Here is a 21,971-nt window from a genome sequence, read left to right as displayed (position 1 = left end):
TGTTATCTGTTGTTTCTTAGGAATTTGGCGTTAAATTTAAATATAACATGTTGAATTACATGTTTTCTTTATTAAAATATTTTCTTTAATAAAACATCAATTCTTTGCATATAATTTAAAATTATTTGTTTATTTTACTGTCTACTACTCCTGTCTCCATTTCTACTCAAAATGGGTTTGTACTTATATTTTATTAATAGCTTACTTACCATTTGGCGCTATAGACATTACACAATCCACATAGTTTGTACCCTCCGAATACAGTTTGTGTACACCCCGACACTAGAAAACATTGGTGTTTTCCAGTGTCGGGGTGTGTTTTATAAGTATTTATAAGTAGTATATATAATAAACTTAATACGTAGATACATTATATAAGTACTTAAACTATAGTCATATACCTACATTTATATGCAATTTACAGGATGCTCCATAACTTCAAGGTGTTGAGTCCACATAAAGGAGCCAAACTGTCTAGGTACCCAATATTTTTTTAAATAAAAATTAAAAACTTTGTTTTCATACAAAGTAGTTCAAACTTCAAATAATTCCGACCATATGTAACACACGCCTATATCTATCCTAGCATTATAAAATACGTAATAGTAGTGGTAAGACTGGCGATATCAACGAGATATTGCAACTCGCACTTCGCACTTCACTAGTAAGCTAGGTATAAAAAAAATATAATACTTCATAATATTTAACAATAAATAAGTTTGGCTAGATCATAAAATAAGGATGCATTGTAAGGCACACAATTTAAGATCTCGATATTTACAAAATAAATTTTTGTTAATCCGGAAATAGTCATTTTAGAACACAAGTTCCTTAGACATTTTTAATTAATTTTCTTTAAAGAACATAAACCTTTAAGAATAATAACCCAAGAGTTACATGAAATACTTACGGGCACTCTGTACATTATGTACAAATATGTAGACTAATAAATTTATTATGAAACACAGCTAAAACGCGAGTGATACAACGTCGGAGTATGCCCGACTAGTTTTGAACCCATACGTATTGCATTATAACCGCGATCATGAAGGTTACGAGTTACTCGACTACGGGTGGTATTAATATTCATCTATACTATTATTATAAAGCTGAAGAGTTTGTTTGTTTGATTGAACGCGCTAAAATCAGTAACTATTGTTCTGTTTGAAAAATTTTTTCAGTGTTAGATAGCCCATTTAACAAGGAAGACTATACTAATAAAGGTGTTACATGAATAATCGGAATTATTTGAATTACTTTGTATAAAACATTGTTTGTTTTTAGTTAAAAAAAAATAATTATGCAGTTCGGCTCCTACAAGTGGACTCGTCAACACCTTGAAGATATGGGAAATATTCCGGCAACACCCTGTATATCTGATGTTATAGTACAGATGATGCTTATTGAAAATCTATCTATTATAATTTCCAACTATCCTTAATCGTTAACGATTTTAATATTTCACCATATTTTAGGCGATGTTAAATCGGCAGCGAGTGTTAAAAAGAATCACAGTCATTACTCATTTTCGTCTGGGCAGACGAATTCCCACGTCATATGTAAATCGGACGCTAATGTTTGTTATACTTCGAAGACTCAGAGCGCCAGTTACATCGGCTCCAAGGGTACCAACTCAGTATCCAATAAAGAGTATTACAAAAACTACGAGCACGATGAAATTCCCGTCAAGGATGATAGCAGTTTCAACGACCACTCGTTCAGTGAGGACAACAATTCTACATCAAGAGACCATAAGGACTCCCTTACAAATTCAGATCTCGATAAACTAGAAATGAATATATTCAGCAAAATGTCCCAAGAGTTACAAACCGACGACGAAGTGAGCAGCCTTGATTCAAACATTAAACTCTTCAAGTCTACAGTCCAACAAATCTTTGACAATTTTTATACCAACATGAACGACTTTGAACTGTATAAGAAAAAGTTTAAAGAAATCTTGGAAAAGAATAAAGGAGAATCATTCACAGAAATGGAGGATTTCATTAAAGATATGATTCACAGTATAGGATCGTCTAATTCGGTTAGTGACAAAGAAATACCGGAAAATCAACAAATTTCAGACCAGGCGGTAGTAAAATCGAGCAAAGTTAACGTAGAAGATTCAAAAAAATCTGATAAAGAAGTTTCTGATATGGATAGTTTTCTAAACAACAATTATTTGACGGATTCTACTTTTGACGACAACAGTTCTAAGTTTAATCCTGACGTTAAGCCAAAAGACACAATTTTTACTGTAGATCTAGCGTCCTATATTGAGAGTGTGGAATTTAATGTAGCAAATCGCAAAATGCTTTCTGAAATAAACATCAGAGCAAAGAACATTGGTATTACAGAAAACCAGGTGGCATCTGCAGAAAACATACAAAAGATAACAGCTAAAAAATTTCAAATAGAAAACTATGTGAAACTAGAGCAAGAGAGTCGTGCCAAGGATAGAGAAATACCAGTAAAAATTGCCAGTGTGAAGAAAAACATACACTTGGATGAAAATTTTAATTGTGAAATAATAGAAGAGGAGAGTAAATTCTTCCTTTTTAAAATATGTAATTATATCTGCAGAAAGCTCCGCAGGAGTTAACCCGGTTAACCTTGTATTTCTAATAAAACCATAAAAAATTTCAACAAATTTATTTGCGACTAGACAATAATACATTAACAGGTAAAATAAATAAATTCAAGTATCGCCGTTTTCCTCAAAATGATCTATACAATACCACTTAATCATTGTAATGTGTTTGCAAAGTTGAATTGCATACTCTTTTTTCATATGTAAAAAATCCGTGATTGTGGGCAGGTCGAGCATCACGAACGCTTCTCCGTCTATTTCTTCTTGCTTCATTTTGTCGGCGATAAGCTTGCAGTCCTCTGTGTTGATGAGATAATTGTATACGTCGTCAATGGACCAATTTAGCGGGTTGCGGCTCATTTTCATTTTGCCCTTCATCAAAGTCAGTGCTGTGTCTTTCTCAAACATTTTATTATCCGTCGGCAGCGGATCATCTGTATGAAACTTGAGCTTTTTCAATTCAGGTTCTTCCGAATCCGACACATCCGAAATATTTTTGGCGTCCCTCGAATTGCAACTGCTTTCGTTGGTCTCATTTTCTGTATCACTATCGTTTTGTTTTTTATTTGCGCAGGAATTGCCATAGATTGTCTCTACGTCCTTTTTATCCCAGTGCGCTTCTTTCATTTGTAGAGCAAAGTTAGGTAGTTTAGCTCCACGGGTTTTCATTTCCATTTTGGGGAAATTGTTTTTGGCTTCGCGTTTTCTCCTTGTACTCCTTTTGTAATCTGTGACACTGTCTGGTGAGTTGGGTCTAGTGCCGCTTTCCGAGGGTGGTGTGGAGCCCGCACTGTGTTCGCTTTCAACTGACTCTCTGTCTCTGATGTTCTCTACCTCTTGTATGGGTGGTTGTTCTTTCTCCCGCTTCTCTGGAGCCCCCTTCTTCTTTTTTCGTTTCCCATTCACACTACCCTTCGGCCTGCCACGCCTCTCTGTACCGTTATCTGGAAGTTAATAACATTTCAAAAATTAAAATAATGCCAGAGATATTTTCCATAGTAGATTCCATAGTTGGGAAAAATTAATCCAATAATTATTATGCCATTCAATCTCGTTTGGCAATAAAACGTGAGAGCAGAGCGGACACTTGTAGTGATGTACAGCACTCTTGTCGATAACACTATTTAAAATCTATAAAATACTAGCTGACTCCCGCGACCTTGTCCGCGAGTTTTTCACAAATCCCTCGGGAACCATGGATTTTTCCGGGATAAAAAGTAGTCTATGTGTTAATCCAGGCTATAGTATATCTTAATACCAAATATCAGCTAATTCGGTTCAGTTCGGTTTTAGTCGAGGCGTGAAAGAGTAACAAACATTCATATCATCAAAATCATCACTTTTCGCAAATCTCGGGAAACCATGATTTTTTCGGGATAAAAAGTAGCCTATGTGTCAATCCAGAGTAAAATCTATTTCCATTTTTAATTTCAGCGGCGTTAAAGAGTAACAAACATGCAAACATCCAAACATCTATACAAACATTCGCGTTTATAATATTAGTAGGATAGGATAGTAGGAAGTAGGATAGTAGAATGTAAAAAAACACAAACTTTCGCCTTTATAATATTAGAGTGATACTGATACCGAAGTACAGTTTAACTTACGGAATGTAGACTTCTCAACTTGCTGGCAATGGTTGGGGCACTGCTCCTGGTACTCCACGGGCCCGAACAGCGTGGGGCACGCCTGCAGCTTGACGCACACCTCGCGACAGAACGACGACACGCGGTCGGACGTCGTCGCTATCGGCACGTACGCGTGGTATGTGCTGCTTTTGAGTCTGTGGAATGGACAAGTTTTTTTTTCATTCTTTACAAGTTCCCACGACTACAATCTCACCTGATGGTATATGATGCTGAAATCTAAGATGGAAGCTAACTTGTTAGGGGGAGGATGAAAAGCCACACCCCTTTCGCGACATCGTACAGAACGGTAATTCGCTTAGCAGTACGTCTTTGCCGGTAGGGTGATTACTAGCCCCGGCCAAAGCCAACGAGTAGAAATTAATCATTAGGTAGGTACATTTTAATAAACTAGCTGATACCCGCGACTTTGTACGCGTGGTATCAGGGTTTCCACAAATTGTTTCGTGACAAATCGAGACATTAATTACAATTAGTTTTTGAAAATCTCGCGGAAACCATGGATTTTTCGGGTCAAAAAGTAGTCTATGTCCAAAATTCCCGTGGCCCAGTCATCAGGTAACGAGTTGGAACACCGTGGGGTTTTAGTTGAAGTCCGACATAATCTCCTCGTGGCGAGAAGCTAGGAGGGGGACAAAATCTATCTCCGCCTGTCAGTCTGTTTGTCTTGGGCTAATCTTTGGAACGGCTGAACTGATTTTCCTGGGACTTTGCTGAAAGGTAGAGGAGGTTATTGACAACAAATAGGCCATTTTTTATCTTGGAAAAAATACACGGTTCCCGCGGGATTTGTACATAATTGAATTTCACAAAGACTCAGTCGCGGGCATGCGCTAGTTGTTAATAAATATCGTGGCAAGTCGTGGGATTGATAGATCGATTGTACAGCAGTGCATTACGAGTATGTGTATTAAATTATTCATTTAAAAGTTCAACATTATCACTCAAAGCTCGCCAACTCCCATTGGAGCAGCTTGGTGTGTCTAAGCTCCATATCAATACGCGACATGAAAACAATGAAATATCGTCAACCAATAGCGGTGAACCGGAAATATCGCTCTCTCCTTCGTTGCATTGGGAAGATTGGGAAGAAAAAGAAACAGAGCAGCTCCGATTCGACGGGTCGCATCTTAGACCTACAGATCTCCTAGGAAGGCCTGGCCATAATTTTACTTACTTGGCTCTAAGCATTTCAAGCCGCATGCCTTCCTCCGGAGGTCCCTCAGTCTCCCAATCCTTGAGCAGCTTGGCCGGCTTGTATGAAGCTGATATGATTTTGTTCAGCACCTCTTTGAGGACCAGCAGCAAGGGTCCCGGACCGACCGCTTTCGGGAGTTGAGACAGCTTGTTCCTACTTATTGATGGACCTACAATAAAGAAAAATCACTCTACAATTAAAGTATTTTATTAAAGTCTTGTAAGAATGAGTAAGTAATTATAACAGTTATTTCTACTGCTAATCCATATAATATACATCGTTGGAAATCTAACGGATGTTTTCCTAATTTGAATTATATGACCTCGAACTCGAAATATAAGAAAAATCAGCAAAAGAATTCTAACAACAACCCGATTACTGAGTAAATCTTATACAAAGCTTGTCCATCCGCGATGCTTGTGTGTTTCGTCCTGAGCAGATGTCAGAAACTTATAGTATACTAGCTGATACCCGTGACTTTGTCTACGTAAAATTGTGGTTTCCAATTTTTTTCTCCAAATAACAGCCAAATCCAGTCAGTAGTTTTTGCGTGAAAGGGTTCATACCATCATTACAATCAGTTTTTTGCAAATCTTGCAGGAACCATAGTTTCTAACAGGACAACTTGTGCTAATCATATAAATATTATATGGTCTATTTTCAATACAAAGGAGATGGTCTAAAATTGTATGGAGCCCAGGATCAGTCATTGTACCCTGGCGGAAATAAATGAAGATATTTTGTAACTATTTTTGATTATACAAATCTACGAATTTACTTTAATTCTGTCGAAATAATATTCAGCATATGACTATAAACACTTACGAAAACACAAATGAAAACTTGTGCTAATCTATTATATGGTCTATTTTCAATACAAAGGAAATGGTCCAAAATTGTATGGAGCGGAAATAAAAGAAGATATGTTTTAACTATTTTTGATTATACAAATCTACGAATTTACTTTAATTCTTTAGAAATAATAATCATTATCTCCCAAGAAATGCAACATTAGTAAAAGTAATAATGGCGGATAGATGACGTTTTCAATGCAGTAATCGATTTGACGTTTGCTGTCAATTGTCATGTCATAGTCGTTCTATGGGCGCCATCTTGATATAAATCAAAAACTTGGGTTTTTATTTTATTTATTTAAATTTATTCACTTTAATAAATTTTAATAAAATTCTCGTATTTTAAAATTTTAATGATACGGGGTACAAGAGTGGACCTGAAATGGACCATCTCCTTTCAGCTAAATCGGTTAAGTAATCGCGGCGTCAAAGAGTAACAATCTCGGGAAACCATGAAGTGAGTCGACACACTTGTTTATTTACTTCTCTGTAAACAGAGTGAAGAGAACAGAGAGAGAATAGGGATGATGACAGTTTTTTAAATTGTATATAAATTAAGAGTATACTAATAGCAAAGCCAGCAATCCCTGAAAAACGCTCCATACAAAATGGCACGATTTAGTGACGTCGTTGGCTCGCTGATCGTTAGGTTTGTATGGGCGTTCAAACAAAATTACTAATATCTTTATTATTTGTGCGTTTATGTTTATAGTTCATTTATTGAAAAATGTCACATTTAATGTAAGGAAGCTAAAACTGTATGAATTTTCATCTAATTAAGATTAAAAAAAATAATAGATTTTGAAATTTTATAATCTTATTTATTTTCCAGACAATCTTTGCTTTTTATGTATAAATCAGTTAACATTGACCTTATTTACCCGAATGTATCATAAAAATCAATATATTCAAACCTAGTCATCATCCCCATTGTTATGTCATAGTTTTTTTTTTTTTTTTTTAATTTATTTTGTACCAATATTAGTAACACACAAAAGTAAAAAGAAAAACAGTGGACAAGGAAACACTTATCTCTATAAGAGATCTCTGCCAGTGACCATTGGCAGTGGGAGAGATATTAAACAAAAGAAATGGATAGGTACAACAGAAAAAAAGTGAGGAAACATATTATACTTTATACATAAATAATAAAAGTAAATAATATTAAATACATTAAAAATAACACTAATAAATAAATTAAAATAAATATATAAATTATAACAGTACATATCAATACTATATATAAATAATAACTAAATAAATACATATATACATACATACATACATATAATATAACGATCTATGATAATAAAGAAAGATAATGTTCATGAAGTCTAGTAATGTTCATAGTTGTTATATGGGCGCAACTTAGGGTTTTTATTTTATTTAGTTAGATTTATTCACTTTAATAAATTTTAATAAAATTCTTGTTATTTTTTAAAATTTAATGATACGGGGTACAAGAGTGGACCTGAAATGGACCATCTCCTTTTAGCTAAATCGGTTAAGTAATCGCGGTGTATTTATACATTATATAAGTATTTATATGTAGTATATAATTGTATATTAATATTATAATATCAACTATCTTAGCACCCATAACACAAGCTACTCTGTATGCTTACTTTGGGGCTAGATTGTTTAAGTATATTTATTTATTTAAAAAAAAAATAAAGTGAGTCGACTCACTTGTCTATTTACTTCTCTGTCTACAGTTTAACATGAAGTGGCATTAATAAGACTAGAACCTGCATAGCACTTGTAGTTGAAGAAGATCCGGTCGCACCACTCGTCGGGCGGCCTGTGGTCGGGCGCGCGCGGCTCCGGCGGCGGCGCGGGCGGCGGCTGCGGGTCGGGGATGTGCAGCTCGTAGCCGTTGCTGTCGCACCAGCCCACCGGGAACAGCAGGTCGCTGTCCGCAGAGTACCTGCAGCACGTGGGACATCCATCGGCTCCTTTAATTTATCCCACTTAATTTTTTTTTTTCCTTTATTCTTTCCTGTATGGAAAAGGCAAAGGTATTATACCGTACAGCCATGTCTTAAGTATATTATCCCACTTAAGTCGGCAAAGTCATCATCATTATTATCAACACCCAGACATTGACCAATTGGGTTTTTGAAAAATATTTTTTTGTGATAAATGGAAAGACTATATATTAGTTTTATAACAAAACTATATTTTTTTTTTCGCAATAATTCAAAAGTTATTTCAAAATAAAAAAAAAAAATTTAATCCAATACCGAAGACACGCCGACAACTCTCGAACAAACCCGAGCGCGTGTGACGTCATAATGTTAGTTTTCACTCATTGCAGTTGATAGAAAAATAATAAATACAGTGTTTTGATCTATTTAATTTTGTTGTCATTATTAAATATTTAAATTTATATTAAATTTTTTTATATTTTTATTCTTTACAAGTCAGCCCTTGACTACAATCTCACCTGATGGTAAGTGATGATGCAGTCTAAGATGGAAGCAGGCTAACTTGTTAGGAGGAGGACGAAAATCCACACCCCTTTCGGTTTCTACACGGCATCGTACCGGAACGCTAAATCGCTTGGCGGTACGTCTTTGCCGGTAGGGTGATAACTGGCCGCGGCCGAAGCCTCCCACCAGCCAAAAATTATATAATATATAAAAATTATAACCATATTCATCATCACCTCCTTTAATTTATCCCACTTAAGTCGGCAAAATTATCGTCATTATTATCAACACCCAGACATTGACCAATTATATAATAAAAGGATGCACAATCATGTAGAAAATTTCACTTAAAAACTGGCCAATTTTGGTTTGACAGTTTTAGAATTATTGATAAAGAAAATTATACCTAAAGGCCTTTACATATAGTCCAATATTTAATAAAATCTCAAATTCAGAGCAAATTCAACCTTAAGGATTGAGTTTAAGATTGAATTTGCAAATGCGATTACTTGAATTGAGTGCCAAGAAGTTGTTTTTGGCACTCATTGAGTGGGGACGTTTTTTGGTCACTGATTTTGCATCCACTTTTTTAATACGAGATCGATGCAGCCGATGGACGTCCACTGTTGGACATACGTCTCTTGCATGGACTTCCAAACACAACGGTCTCGAATTGCCAGCTTTTTCCGACTTCCTGCAACCCGCTCGGTGTACTCGGTCCACCTAGTAGTTCCACGACCAACACCATGTTTTCCGGTGAGGCTATATTTTATCTCTGTATTCACAGAAATATAGCTGTGATAGCCCAGTCCATATGAACTCTGCCTTTAATTCCGGAGGGTGTGGGTTCGAATCTGGTCCAGGACATGCACCTCCAATTTTTTTGGTGTGTGCATTTTAAGATTTTAAATATCACGTGTCTCAAAACTGTGAAGGAAAAACGTCGTGAGGAAACCTGCATACCTGAGAATTTTTTTAATTCTCTGCATGTGTGAAGTCTGCCAATCCGCATTGGGCCAACGTGAATATTGGCCTAACTCCTCTCATTCTGAGAGGTGACTCGAGCTCAGCAGTGAGCCGAATATGGGATGATAATGATGAGGCGGACGAAGTCGCGGGCTTTCTCTAGAAAGTAGTAAAGCTACGTACCAGTACTTCTCCCCGATGGGCAGCAGCTGCACGCACAGCATGTGCTCGACGACAGCCTCCACGGACGCCACGTGGATCTCCTCGTGCTTCAGCGGGTTCACGGCTTCCAGCTTCATGTTCACTTCTATACCTGTACATGATGAGAACATAGCAAATAAGATTACGCTATTTCTATATAATATAGCTACCAAATAAAAAAAAAAATATTAAAATCGGTAGAGCAATTTTAGAGTACGATATTTATATATTACACTAGCGGACGCCAACGTTTGTCAGCGTGATAAGTTTTCCACAATAGTGGAAACTATTGGATTTTTTTCACGATAAAAGTAGCCTATATATTGCTCAATTACCTCTTCTGTCTTCTAGCGAAAGTCTCAATTAAATCGGTTTAGCAGTTCCAACTAGTCTACACAAATATAAGACAGAGACAAACATTTTTTTTTTTGTTTTAGTATTGTTTAGTGTACACAACATATGACTATACACACACTACACTTACGAAAACATAAATCATATAATTTTTTTATATGTATGTATTGATTCATTGACTACAATTTATATTTGAACAATTGTGGTCCAGATTGATTACAATCCAAATACAATTGGGGATCAGATTGGACCTTTCATCCTTTCTTATCTGTTAACCCCGCAAAGCAAATTATGCTTCAAACTCCTTAATCAATCAATTAATCAATCAATCAATTTTTATTTCGCCAGAATATGATACATTTACATGGCTCATTTATATTATATTTAAACACATATCCTGCCATAGTTGGCGTGCAATGGCAATTAAATAGCATATTACGCAATAATAGTACGCAAATGACCTGGTTATCTATTAAAGAATTTTCAAAATCGGTCCAGTAAATTACCCTTTACCTGCAACACTATGTGAATCATTGGTTTAATTTTGATGAATTTGTTAAATTAATAAATTGCCTGATAAAAGAATTACATATTCCCTCTTATATAGCTGTTTTGATTTTCAACCCACAACTGAGTGATATAAAGGTAAAGAAAAGCGAACCTTTGGGCAACTCCTTGTTCCCGAAGCAGTAGTCGGGCGCAGGCACCGAGGCGGTCATGGTGAGGTACTCCTCCCAGTCGAACGTGCCCTCCTTCCACACCTTGGGCGGCTTCAGCTCCAACTTGTTCCTCTGCGCCCATCCTAAGGTCACAAGACTCCTAATTAACCTATTTTCGAGTAAAACGGCCTACTACAGAACCTGGGCCTGTAGCCTTCGCTTCGAAAACTAGCAAAATGCATGCAAATGACAGTACGTGACCTGTCGTTGATAGCAAATGTCATTCCCATACATTTTTTAATTTTCGAAGAGTTAGCGTTTGTAGAAAGTGTTTCGACGTGCCACATGGCCCAAGGCCCAGGCTTGTCTCCTTACAGGAGAAGGGATATGGAGCTTTCACTCAACACGCTGCTCCCATGCGGGTTGGTGGGCTTAATGGGTAATAATGTGAAATTAATAAAAAATTATTATCACATGGTAATTTATAACGACGTGGACCGACGGGTTAATGCGTTAACCTAGGCACCGGGAATCACATTAGCAAATTTTTAACTCTGGCCTGAGGATTTCAACTGTTTTAGAAGAAAAAAATTTTAGTATCTCAACTGAAGGCATGATTTCTAATAATATCTTATACAAAAATATCAAAAAATTGCGTTTCATACTTAATAAATGAGTATCGGTCTAATCATAAACATTCAGCCTTCCTAATGTGAGCTAAGAAGGCTCAGTCACACAGCGGGCAATGGAACGAGCTATGCTCAGAATTTCTCTGTGAAATCGAATCAGAAATGAGATCTGCAGAAGAACCAATGTCACCGCCAACGAGCGAAGCTGAAGTGACAATGGGCGGGGCACATAATTCGAAGAGCCTTTGGGGTCCCAAGGTGCTGGAATGGCGACCCCTCACTACAAAGCGCAGTGTTGGTCGACCCCCCACCAGGTGGACTGACGACATCAAGCGAGTCGCAGGGATTCGCTGGATGCAGGTGGCTCAGTATCGTGATGTTTGGAAGTCCCTACAAAAGGCCTATGTCCTGCAATGGACGTCCATCGGCTGATATGATTATGATGATGATGATGATGATGAAAATTGGGTATGTTTGGTTATTTGACCCTATTTCCTAGAGGTGACACATAACAAAGCCAAGCAAATGTATTCAAGAGCTCGTTTATATTTCATCCTTCAATACATATTTGTTACATTGTAAATCGCGATAAGTGAATTAGTTAACTCAAAATACAATGCTCGCTCAGATGTGTTGTGTGATACCAAAAAGTTATTTTTAAATTGAAGAACTGTATTGTATATTATCTATACTAATATTATAAAGCTGAAGACTTTGTTTGTTTTATTGAACGCGCTAATTTCAGGAACTATTGGCCCGATTTGAAGAATTCTTTCAGTGTTAGATAGCCCATTTATCGAGGAAGGCTATAGGTATATTTTATCCCTATATTCCTACGGGAATGGGAACCATGCGGGTAAGACCGCGAGGCATCTACTAGTTTGAAATACTTAAAAACATTTGTTAGAAAAAAGATTTGATTTATTGCTTGTTTCCTATAGACTCTGAAACCGAATAAACCAATTTAAAAAATACTTTCACTATTAATATCCTATATTAACCATGATGAACATAAGTTAATTTATCCCCACGGGAACAGGAGAAACCGAGTGTGGATTTTCATCCTCCTCCTAACAAGTTAGCCGGCTTCCATCTTAGATTGCATCATCACTTACCATCAGGTGAGATTGTAGTCAAGAGCTAACTTGTAAAGAAAAAAATACCTTTCTCTCTCTCTCATAACCCTGCCCCAGGACCTCGTGATTCGTAACCACATAGGCTAACCAGTGCACGAACGAGGTAGTTAACCTGCTAAATTTTTGGAGTTTACTTCTTAATAATCGATTTTTCATAAATAGACCCCGGTATGAAAAAAATATGGGCAGTAAAATTCGATGAATGAATGACAGCGGTACGTTTTCTGTGCGCAACCTATTCTGCGCACCCTTCACCGTGCGCTGTTGGCGGAAGTGCACGCAGCGGCCTGCTGCACCTCGGTTGCGCACCTTTCACTTTTGAGGCATCAGTATTGAGACGTACATAGTGTATGCTGCGGGACAACATACACCTATTTAGACAGTCGATTCGAAAGAGTAAACTCCATTCGTGCGTTGTTTTTTCATTACCTATAGGATATATGTACGGATGCATGTTGTCGCACAGCCACGCCATCTTGGTCTCCTCGTAGTCGTCGTGGTGGTCGTCGATGACCACGAGGAAGTGCAGGTTGTTGAATATCTTCAGCACGGTGGCGGGGCGCACGCGGGCGAAGTCCCCGGGGCAGAGCGCCTCCAGCTTCATACCGGTGGAGAAGCTGTGAGCCTCCAGGGTTTGGCTCGGCTGAGGGTGAGAAGCTTAGCATTGAAACACAATCAAATTAAAATATTATAAATTTTTTTATTGACCACTAGCGGAACCATTTCGTCCGCCTAAAATTTAGTTTACAAATCCCTCGTGAACAATGATTTTTCCGGGATAAAAAGTAACCCATGTGTTAATCCAGAGTAAAATCTATTTCCATTCCAAAGAAGAATGCCCACCGGCCCAGGTATCGTAGGTATACTCCCGTAAAAGTATTTGGAGATGATAATATGAGGTTCTCTATTACCAACAAGTAAGAAAACAAACAAACCAATCATAAGTCTTCAAAAAATATCGTAATACTCAAGCTGTATAGTCAAGATCTTAGCTTGTCCCCATTGTAGACAAATTAAAGATGAATTGAAAATGTCGTAAAGTGTTGTGGCAAACTTTTTTGATAAAGTAATTATTTCATTATTAAAGTAGAATTATCAAGATTTTATTAGATATTTTCATTTTTAGAAGCCTGGGGATAGGCATTCCCCTTTCAGTTAAATCAGTTCAGTAGTAGCGGCGTTAAAGCGTAACAAACATCCAAACTAACATCCATACAAACTTTCGCGTTTATAATAAACAAAATCAAATTAAAATATTATAATTTTGTTGTCCATTGTGAGGCAGCACAGAGCACTTGTGACCTGGATGTACACATTATTTCTGCTGAACATGAGCTATATTTTATCCCCATATTCAAACTGTATTAGTTACTTATTTATACTTAACTTTACTTATTTATATTTAACGCGGTTTCGGTAAATACATGAAACCACGTTAAATATAAATAAGTGGGTATATTAACTATAACTAGTGTTTATATAAATTATGAATAAATGAATAAATTGATAAGTTGACAAGTTCCCACTAAACTGTACTTAGGTAGGTTCACTGTACTCTAGTAGGTACACTGTACCCTATTAGGTACACTGTACCCGAGTAGGTACACTGTACCCTAGTAGTACAGTGTACCCGAGTAGGTACACTGTACCTGATTAGGTACAGAAGCAGTGACTTCTGTACTCACCTGGAACAGGTCGGCGGGCGTGGGCTCGCTGATGGCCTCCTCGGCGCTCTGGCGCAGCTGCGCGCTGAGCTTGTTCTTGCACGAGAACTTGTTCACCTTGCCCGGGTACTTGAACTGCCACGGCGAACCCTGACATTGGGGACAAAACGATAACTTAATACATCCTTTTATTTATAAAAAGCATCAATACACCAATATTATAGTTTTTTTGGACGTTAATTGTCTTTTTGTATCAATATTTGAAGGCAAGAGAGAAAACATAATAACGAAATCAGGGAGTTGCACCTACATATTTATCATCTAAATCCAGCATAATTACGAGTAAGTATCTACACTAGTAAAAAGAACAAATAGGAAAGAGCGACTATTCTTCATCTCGGATTATGTAATGTAGCTACTGATACCTACGTTGTGACGAATTTTTTTGGCCCAAAAATAGAACTCGTTATTCAGGGAGGACCAGGAGACCACAAAGAGAACTACTTATGTCATCATAATCAATCACTTCAAAACTGAAGAAAAATCGAGTTGGCGCTAGGCTCTCAAGTATCTGTTACCTGAGAATTTAGAGTGTTTTTGGTCAACTACCCGCCGCCTTCCCGATAACTTGGAAAAACTCATAGTTGTAGGCAAAGTTGAGAGCAAACGATCGCGCGACCTATCATCCTTCGCTCAGCGCTTATGAATCAATCAATCAATCAATCAATTTATTTCTTTGCAGATACATGCATTATTTATACAGGTGGTTTATCAGAAAAGCAGATCACCGGAATGAGTGGTTGAAAACAGTGGAGAACTCAACGAGGACATAAATGGGACACGACAGCAGTGAAGACAACTACCACGAAGAGAGATTCAGGGAGGTAATAAGAGGAGCGAAGAGTCCCACCTTGTTGGTGACGTAGCCGAAGCTGCTGAGCCGCGGGTTGCAGAAGAACATCCAGCACTGCGGCAGCTCCTCGTCCGCGCCGTCGTAGCGCAGCAGCAGCCGCCCGCCGGCGTTCTCACACACCTGCAACGTTATGTAATCACTTATCTAAAAAGAAAGAATACAATAAGGAACTTAAGCTAACTTATCCTAACAACTATACAAATCATGCCCACGTGGAATGGTGGCAAGAATACTGGCTGCATTTCCGCGTCGGACAGCCAGGCTGATCCTTTGCGCAAAAAATGTGCCAGCCCTTCTGTCACCAGTTGAGACAACTAGCCGCGGTGAAATGGTACGGTAAAATTTTTTGGCACTGCGACTCCAAGGGTCTGCACGGCAAAAGGCACAAATATGTAACTCTCTGTCAGATAGTCTTTTTCTTTTTTCTTTTTTTTATCTAATAAGTTTCAATGTTGAAAAATTATGTAGGTAATCACTAATATAAGCTTCAATTTTGAAAAATTATGTAGGTAATCACTAATCTAATAAGCTGCAATGTTGAAAAATTATGTAGGTAATCAGTAATATATGCTTCAATGTTGAAAAATTATGTAGGTAATCACAAATTATCTAATAACCTTCAATGTTGAAAAATTATTTAGGTAATCACTAATCTAATAAACATCAATGTAGAAAAATTATGTACGTAATCACTAATCTAATAACCTTCAATATTGAAAAATTATTTAGGTGATCACTAATCTAATAAGCTTCAGTTTTGAAAAAATAGTGTGTGAGAGCTTGAGAAAGTAGAAACTTTAACATTTTCAGTGAAGGGTTGCCACAAAGCTACAAATAAGTATCCTCAGTCACCAGACTAGACAATTTAAAATAATCACACTCTCTATTTTCGACGATTCACAAGGTAAGTCTAAAGCTCCTGGTGTTACCTTTAAAATTCACCATGATTTCTATAAACAATGCAAACTCTATAGTTGTCTACCACAATTACCTTCTCTGGATCAACTGAACATTTTTTTTTATTATTACTAGAAAGCCTCCTTATTTTTTATTTGTATATTATAATACTAGCTGACACCGCATGGTTTCACCCGCGTGGTTCCCTTTCCCGTAGGAATACCGGGATAATATATAGCCTATAGCCTTTCTCGATAAATGGGCTATAAACGATTTAATAGTGAAAGAAATCGGACGGACCAGTATTTCCTGATATTAGTGCGTTCAAACAAACAAACTCTTCTGTTTTATAATATTAGTATAGAAGTATAGATTCATTTATTTAAATTAGGCTTATTTAACAAGCACTTTTGAAACATCAAGTTATGTCATGATTTACGAGTAATAGGGGTAAGTGAAGTCGAAAACTTAAAATTAAAATTACAAGGGTTCCAAACTTTGGTGTTCCAAACGCAACAAACTCATTCATTCTCACAGTAACGGGAACAACACGGGTAAAACGGTCATAGACTACTAGTCATAAAAGGATAGTCTGGCAAACGCGATGTAAAAGTGACTTGTCATAGTATTCACCGTAGCGATCCAGTATCGGTAAGGGTCGATGATGTTCTGCATCTCGACCTTCATGCCCTGCTTGATGCGGTCGATGGGCGACAGGCCCTTGTTGGCGAGCGCGTCGGCCGCCACCGACTGCCCCACCAGCAGCGCGCGCTTCATCAGCTCGATGATGCCGTTGCCGCAGCGCGCGTTGATGTCGTCGGGCGGCTCGACCAGCTCGTCGCACTTGCCGCACCAGCCCAGCGGGTGGACTTTCGTCTTGGATATGTCGCACCAGAAGTCCGTTTCCGCGCCTACAGGAAAGCATTATTTAAAAAAAAAAAACAGGACAATTGCGAGTCGGAACCGCCGAGGGCCGTACGTAGGAATCGAATTGCGCAGCGTTTTGCTTTTCTCGAATTTCAAAACATCTGTATTTTAAGGTTTAAATACAAATGCATAGTTTTGAGAAAAAATAAAAAGATAATGATCGTTTATTTAGCAAAAAACGCGAAATATGCGTTTTTTCCTGAATTATCGGTCGTATATTTCTTTACGTAAATTTAAAATTTATGATTTTCTCATAACTTCATATGAAGATCTGAAATTCCAATTTGATACCTCCATGCATTCCTGAAATAAAGGGTCTTGACAAATAGACAGACAGACAGGACACCAAAACGATCTTATAAGTGTTCCGGAATTTCCTTTAGTGGTACCTAGGGAACGCTAGAAAATACGTGACGATATTCCCACAGGAACTACGCTAGGGAAACGGCGAAACAGCGGGGCGTGTGCTAGTAAAGAATAAATGCAACTTGCCTATAAACTTGATCCGCAGCAGATGTCCGCAGACCATGGTGATCTCTGCTATCCAGTACATGTCCGGGTTGGTCTTGTGGCACACTTCCAGCAGCATGCCCTGCTTGATGCCATTGTTGAGGCTCGCTTCCACCTAAACGTTATTATCATCATTATCAGTACTACGGGGCCAGACCATTGGCGTATTTAGGAATATTTCCTGGCTCCCAGAATCAAGGCTATTATTAGTATCATAATAGAATTCCATATTGGTAGCCCATGGGCACAGGTCCATTCTAGGGTGGGCACGCCTCTCTCCCTCACCTCCTGTATTCGCCTATAGGCCAGACCTCCTCCTACACAGAAGGGATATGTAGTTCATACTCATCACGCTACTCCAATACAGATAGGGGAGAACAAACAAATGAACTAACTATAAATGGGTTAGTCCGTATGTCGTAGAACCTTGGCCTCTCTAAAACTGCAGCCAGTTCTATATTAGAATGGTTATCCAAAACTGCTCTAGTAGGAATTTAGGCAGGGAGAATAACACTAGCTGAGCAGGGCAGTGTTAATCAATTGTCAAGGAATTCCTTTCGTCACAAGTCCAGGACTCTGCTCGGAGTTTTTCTCTCTGCCACGCGATGGACTCGACACCCGGTGATTCCATGGAATGCTAAGATATTAGCCTCTCTTTTATAATTGTTTTATAAAAGAACTCAAGTAATATTTTTATAATAAATATGTTAAACCCCTTCTTTTCTTTAATTTGTCGTAAAAACAGTGTTAGAGCTTGTGAGGAGTGAGTAGAACAATTTGTCTTTCTGGAAGGATCCAATTTCTGACAAACAAAACCTCTCAATGTCACAAGTATGAAGTTTGGTTGGACTATAGTTCAACCAGCAAGATTATAGTACTATTAGTACTATGGAACCAACATTATAGTGTACTATGGAAATCCTACTGCTTGGGCTTGGGTTACACAGGACACAAATATTTTTTAAAATATTTTTAGTGTTTATTTATTTTTTTACCTTGGAAAAAAGGTATAAAATTAAATAAGAGAATAATAATATTGATGGTAATAGCCTTTAAAGGCCATATGAATATAATTTATGAAGGTTGTAAAGATAATGGAAGATTCTTTGCACATATAATTACTTATGCAAGTAATATTTTTTATTTGTTGTGTTTTTTATTTTTCCAAGAGAAACCTTTTGAACTCTACATGTGGATTAAGAAATATGACATACCTTAAACCTTACATAAGACATACCTCTTATTCATATTGTACCTACAATAGATTAACAGATTCTTATCTGTCAAGGCCTGTAACTTTATTCAGTTGCAGAATAATATTATTAAAATAAAGCCTTAATGGCAAATGGCCCAGACTTAAATTAGAAAGCTCTAAGATTCAATTCTTGCCCAATGAATTGCATACCCAGTCTTCGAATTGCATCTATGACCAAATATGAAAAATAGGAAAATATGAAGTTTAGTCTGAAATTTTTATTATTCTAAATTTAAATATTTATTATCCAACTTAAAATTCAGTTTTATATTATACTAGCGGACGCCTACGACTTCGTCTGCTAATAGTTAGTATAAGCTTTTAATCCCCATATATTTATCTATTACCGTAAACATAACTTGATTTGAAAAATGACAGACTGACATAAAAAAGCTCAACCCCTGCTTCAACCCAGGTTGAATTTTCTTAAATTTTTTAGATTATTATTTTAAAAGCACAAATTTTTATAACCGTAACTCTAAAAATGGACGACTTTCTATAGAAACTTTCAACCCCTATTTCACCTCCTTTTCTTTTTATTTTATAGATAAAAAGTAGGCTATGTTCTGCTCCAAGGTCCCATTTATCATAATACCAAAATTCATCTTGATCGGTTAAGCCGTTTAGTCATGAAAAGTTAACAGACAGTCAGACTTACTTTCGCATTTATAGTATTAGTATAGAAGTAAAGATTTTTGATAATCTTTCTATTATTTTATGTAGTCTGTTAATTACAGATTACAGAATTTTCTTAATGCTGTGATATTTTTTTTATATCTTGTATGTTCATAATTCTGAGCTACAGTCAAGACATTTTTAAACATTCCAATTAATAGTGTTCCTTCCTTTTAAAAAGATTGAACAGAACCACATATTTATTATATTAGCAGTACACTACTCTATACTACCCCTTGACTCTTAAATGTTTTTATGGAAAATAGAATTCCTAAAATCCTGGCAATTATTCTAATTTTTCTCACCTATACCTCCACAAACATTTCAAGACCTAGATAGGATACATCTATTCCGCCGAATTTTAGCTGGACTAACAAACAGCAATTCATTTTTATAAATATATATTATTAGATTATTATTAAAGATGTCATCAAAGTTATCAGTAAAGGAGTCAGATTTTTCCACTAGTATGAAGTCACAGGTGTCTGCTAGTCTTAATTAATATTATACAGACTTTATTTTTTGTTTGTTACTGATAGGCTCCCAAACTACAGAACTGATTTTAAAAATTCTTCACCAATGGAAAACAACATTATCAGCAAGTGATCAGTTATATGCTATATTTTATACTTATGATTTATGTATCTTTTGGAATCTCCATATTTCCACTTCTATAAAACATGTATATAAGTACTGCAATGTATTGTTAAATTCAGCAAAGAGTTAGTCACCTTGAAAATTGAGATTAACATATCGTGCATAATTTTAAATCCATGGTCACATCATAACAAAGAATAGGAATAATTTTTATGATTAATTTCAAATTATACTTACAACTAACAATACTACATGTAATAATTAATAATACTTACAACATTATACTAGTTACAGTATAATTAATCACATAAAGCAATATTAATTTCACATTTTTAATTATTATTTCTATGGTAGTTACTAGGTATATCATTCATCTGTGATTTTTATAGTAATTATTTAAATATTTTTCTTACTTATTGTGAAAAGTGGATTTGAATCATAATGTTCTAGTAATGAGTTATTAGTTAATATTCATGAGGCTAAGTTTATTGCAGAGGTAAGTTTATTGAACAGAAAGATGTTACTTAGGTAATTATTTTAAGATTATAGATAATTTATTTTATTAAGTAAATAATTATAATGTATGTGTAATAATTATTATATGTTGTAAACTAACTTTATTGCTCAGTTAGTTTACAAAATATAGGTAAGTTATTTAATTATAATATACACAAAATACAATTAGTATATTTATGAAATTAATTTTCCTGTAATTATTGTAATCCTAGTTTCGTTATTATTCAATTGTAATGAGTTGGCACACATAAATAACATTTGATAGTGCTTTCCATATGGTTAATCATAATTCAATAATAATTAAAATAATAGGACCAAATAAATTAATTAATAGAGATTTCCTAGTATATTAAGACTATCTTAATAGTTTTTGTACACAGCGATCTAAAAATAGCTTACCCATGGCCTTTGTCGCGAATCTGTTCAAAAAATATATTTCAGCAACTTTTCTTAACTCATCTAAGCTATCTCTAAAAATTATTTATTTTTAGCATAATAAATAATCAACAAACAAATTCAAACAAACCATTTTTAAACAAATAAAACTAGATCTAAAGTACTTTTATCAATAATAATTATACAACATTAAACAGCAGTTAAAAGTCGCAACTTACATGAGAAAATAATTCTTCGGGTACAGCGACGCTTTTTGTATCTTCTAAATAATTATTCCAATCGAATTCCATTGTTTAGCAAACTACGGTTTAGTTAGGGACTTCATTAACTTCATTGGTTTAAAATTGATTTTAATTTAAGCTCTACATGAAAACGAAACTTCAGCACCCTTCCTTTGGAGTTTTTTTACTGAATGAAATTGAAAAAATATTGAAGTTCATTCGAATTTATTTTTCCATCTGGTAACTCAGTTACAGTCAAAGATACATCCGGTTTCCGTAATTTCCGCTAAAATACGTAGACAGAGAAAAAAGTTTTTTTTAAACTGGGTTTGCAGCTCTGAGTTCTAACTCATTCGAGCCCATTGGTTTGTGCTTAGCTGTACCTCAGACGAGTTATATAGGGACCTGCCTCACTAGCCTTTCCCCTCTGTCAAAGTATGGTCAACGATCCAACGTTAAATATTTTCGATGGCTGTTTAACTCGTCCCCTCAAAAATGACAGACAAATAATTAAGATGTCTGAATTTGAGAGCGATACAAGTCCAATGGTAAATTGGTCTGAGAGTGGGTTATATTCTTTAAGTCTTTTAATAATTTATTATTCAGAGCCGTAAATATATTAAAAAGTTAAATACAATGCATGTACACTGTATCCGTTACGACAATCCAAAGAAAATATCTATCCATGGAAAATTCTTGATAAGCAAAAGCATAGACTACTATTTATAGAAAAAAAAT

General features: G+C 36.2%; 2 protein-coding genes across 2 annotated transcripts; one reads left to right on the top strand and one right to left on the bottom strand.

Annotated features, from left to right (window-relative positions):
* The first annotated feature begins 41 nt into the window (after positions 1 to 41).
* Positions 42 to 2,639, top strand: LOC112056719 (uncharacterized). Its single transcript, XM_024097198.2, has 2 exons — positions 42 to 175; positions 1,476 to 2,639. Exons 1-2 carry the CDS (start codon positions 172 to 174, stop codon positions 2,597 to 2,599), a joined length of 1,128 nt encoding a protein of 375 aa, XP_023952966.2. The 5' UTR covers positions 42 to 171; the 3' UTR covers positions 2,600 to 2,639.
* Positions 2,635 to 21,433, bottom strand: LOC112056718 (scm-like with four MBT domains protein 1). The gene is made up of 12 exons (XM_052881186.1): positions 21,231 to 21,433; positions 17,556 to 17,688; positions 16,770 to 17,047; positions 15,237 to 15,359; positions 14,348 to 14,476; positions 13,092 to 13,305; positions 10,900 to 11,040; positions 9,867 to 9,996; positions 8,034 to 8,212; positions 5,411 to 5,600; positions 4,195 to 4,370; positions 2,635 to 3,531 (listed from the first exon to the last, which is right to left on the bottom strand). Exons 1-12 carry the CDS (start codon positions 21,300 to 21,302, stop codon positions 2,696 to 2,698), a joined length of 2,601 nt encoding a protein of 866 aa, XP_052737146.1. The 5' UTR covers positions 21,303 to 21,433; the 3' UTR covers positions 2,635 to 2,695.
* Positions 21,434 to 21,971: the final 538 nt, after the last annotated feature.

Source organism: Bicyclus anynana, chromosome 1 (assembly GCF_947172395.1).
Source record: "Bicyclus anynana chromosome 1, ilBicAnyn1.1, whole genome shotgun sequence".
In the NCBI taxonomy this organism is placed as follows: domain Eukaryota; kingdom Metazoa; phylum Arthropoda; class Insecta; order Lepidoptera; family Nymphalidae; genus Bicyclus; species Bicyclus anynana.
This window is presented reverse-complemented; position numbering and strand designations above follow the sequence as displayed.

Excerpts from the sequence above, each read along its gene's own strand:
- LOC112056718 (XM_052881186.1), bottom strand. The coding sequence starts at position 21,302 with ATGGAATTCGATTGGAATAATTATTTAGAAGATACAAAAAGCGTCGCT. Across the intron at positions 15,360-16,769 it reads ACCGATACTGGATCGCTACG|GTGTGTGAGAACGCCGGCGG; the intron begins GTGAATACTATG and ends ATAACGTTGCAG. Across the intron at positions 4,371-5,410 it reads CTTGAAATGCTTAGAGCCAA|ACTCAAAAGCAGCACATACC; the intron begins GTAAGTAAAATT and ends TCCATTCCACAG.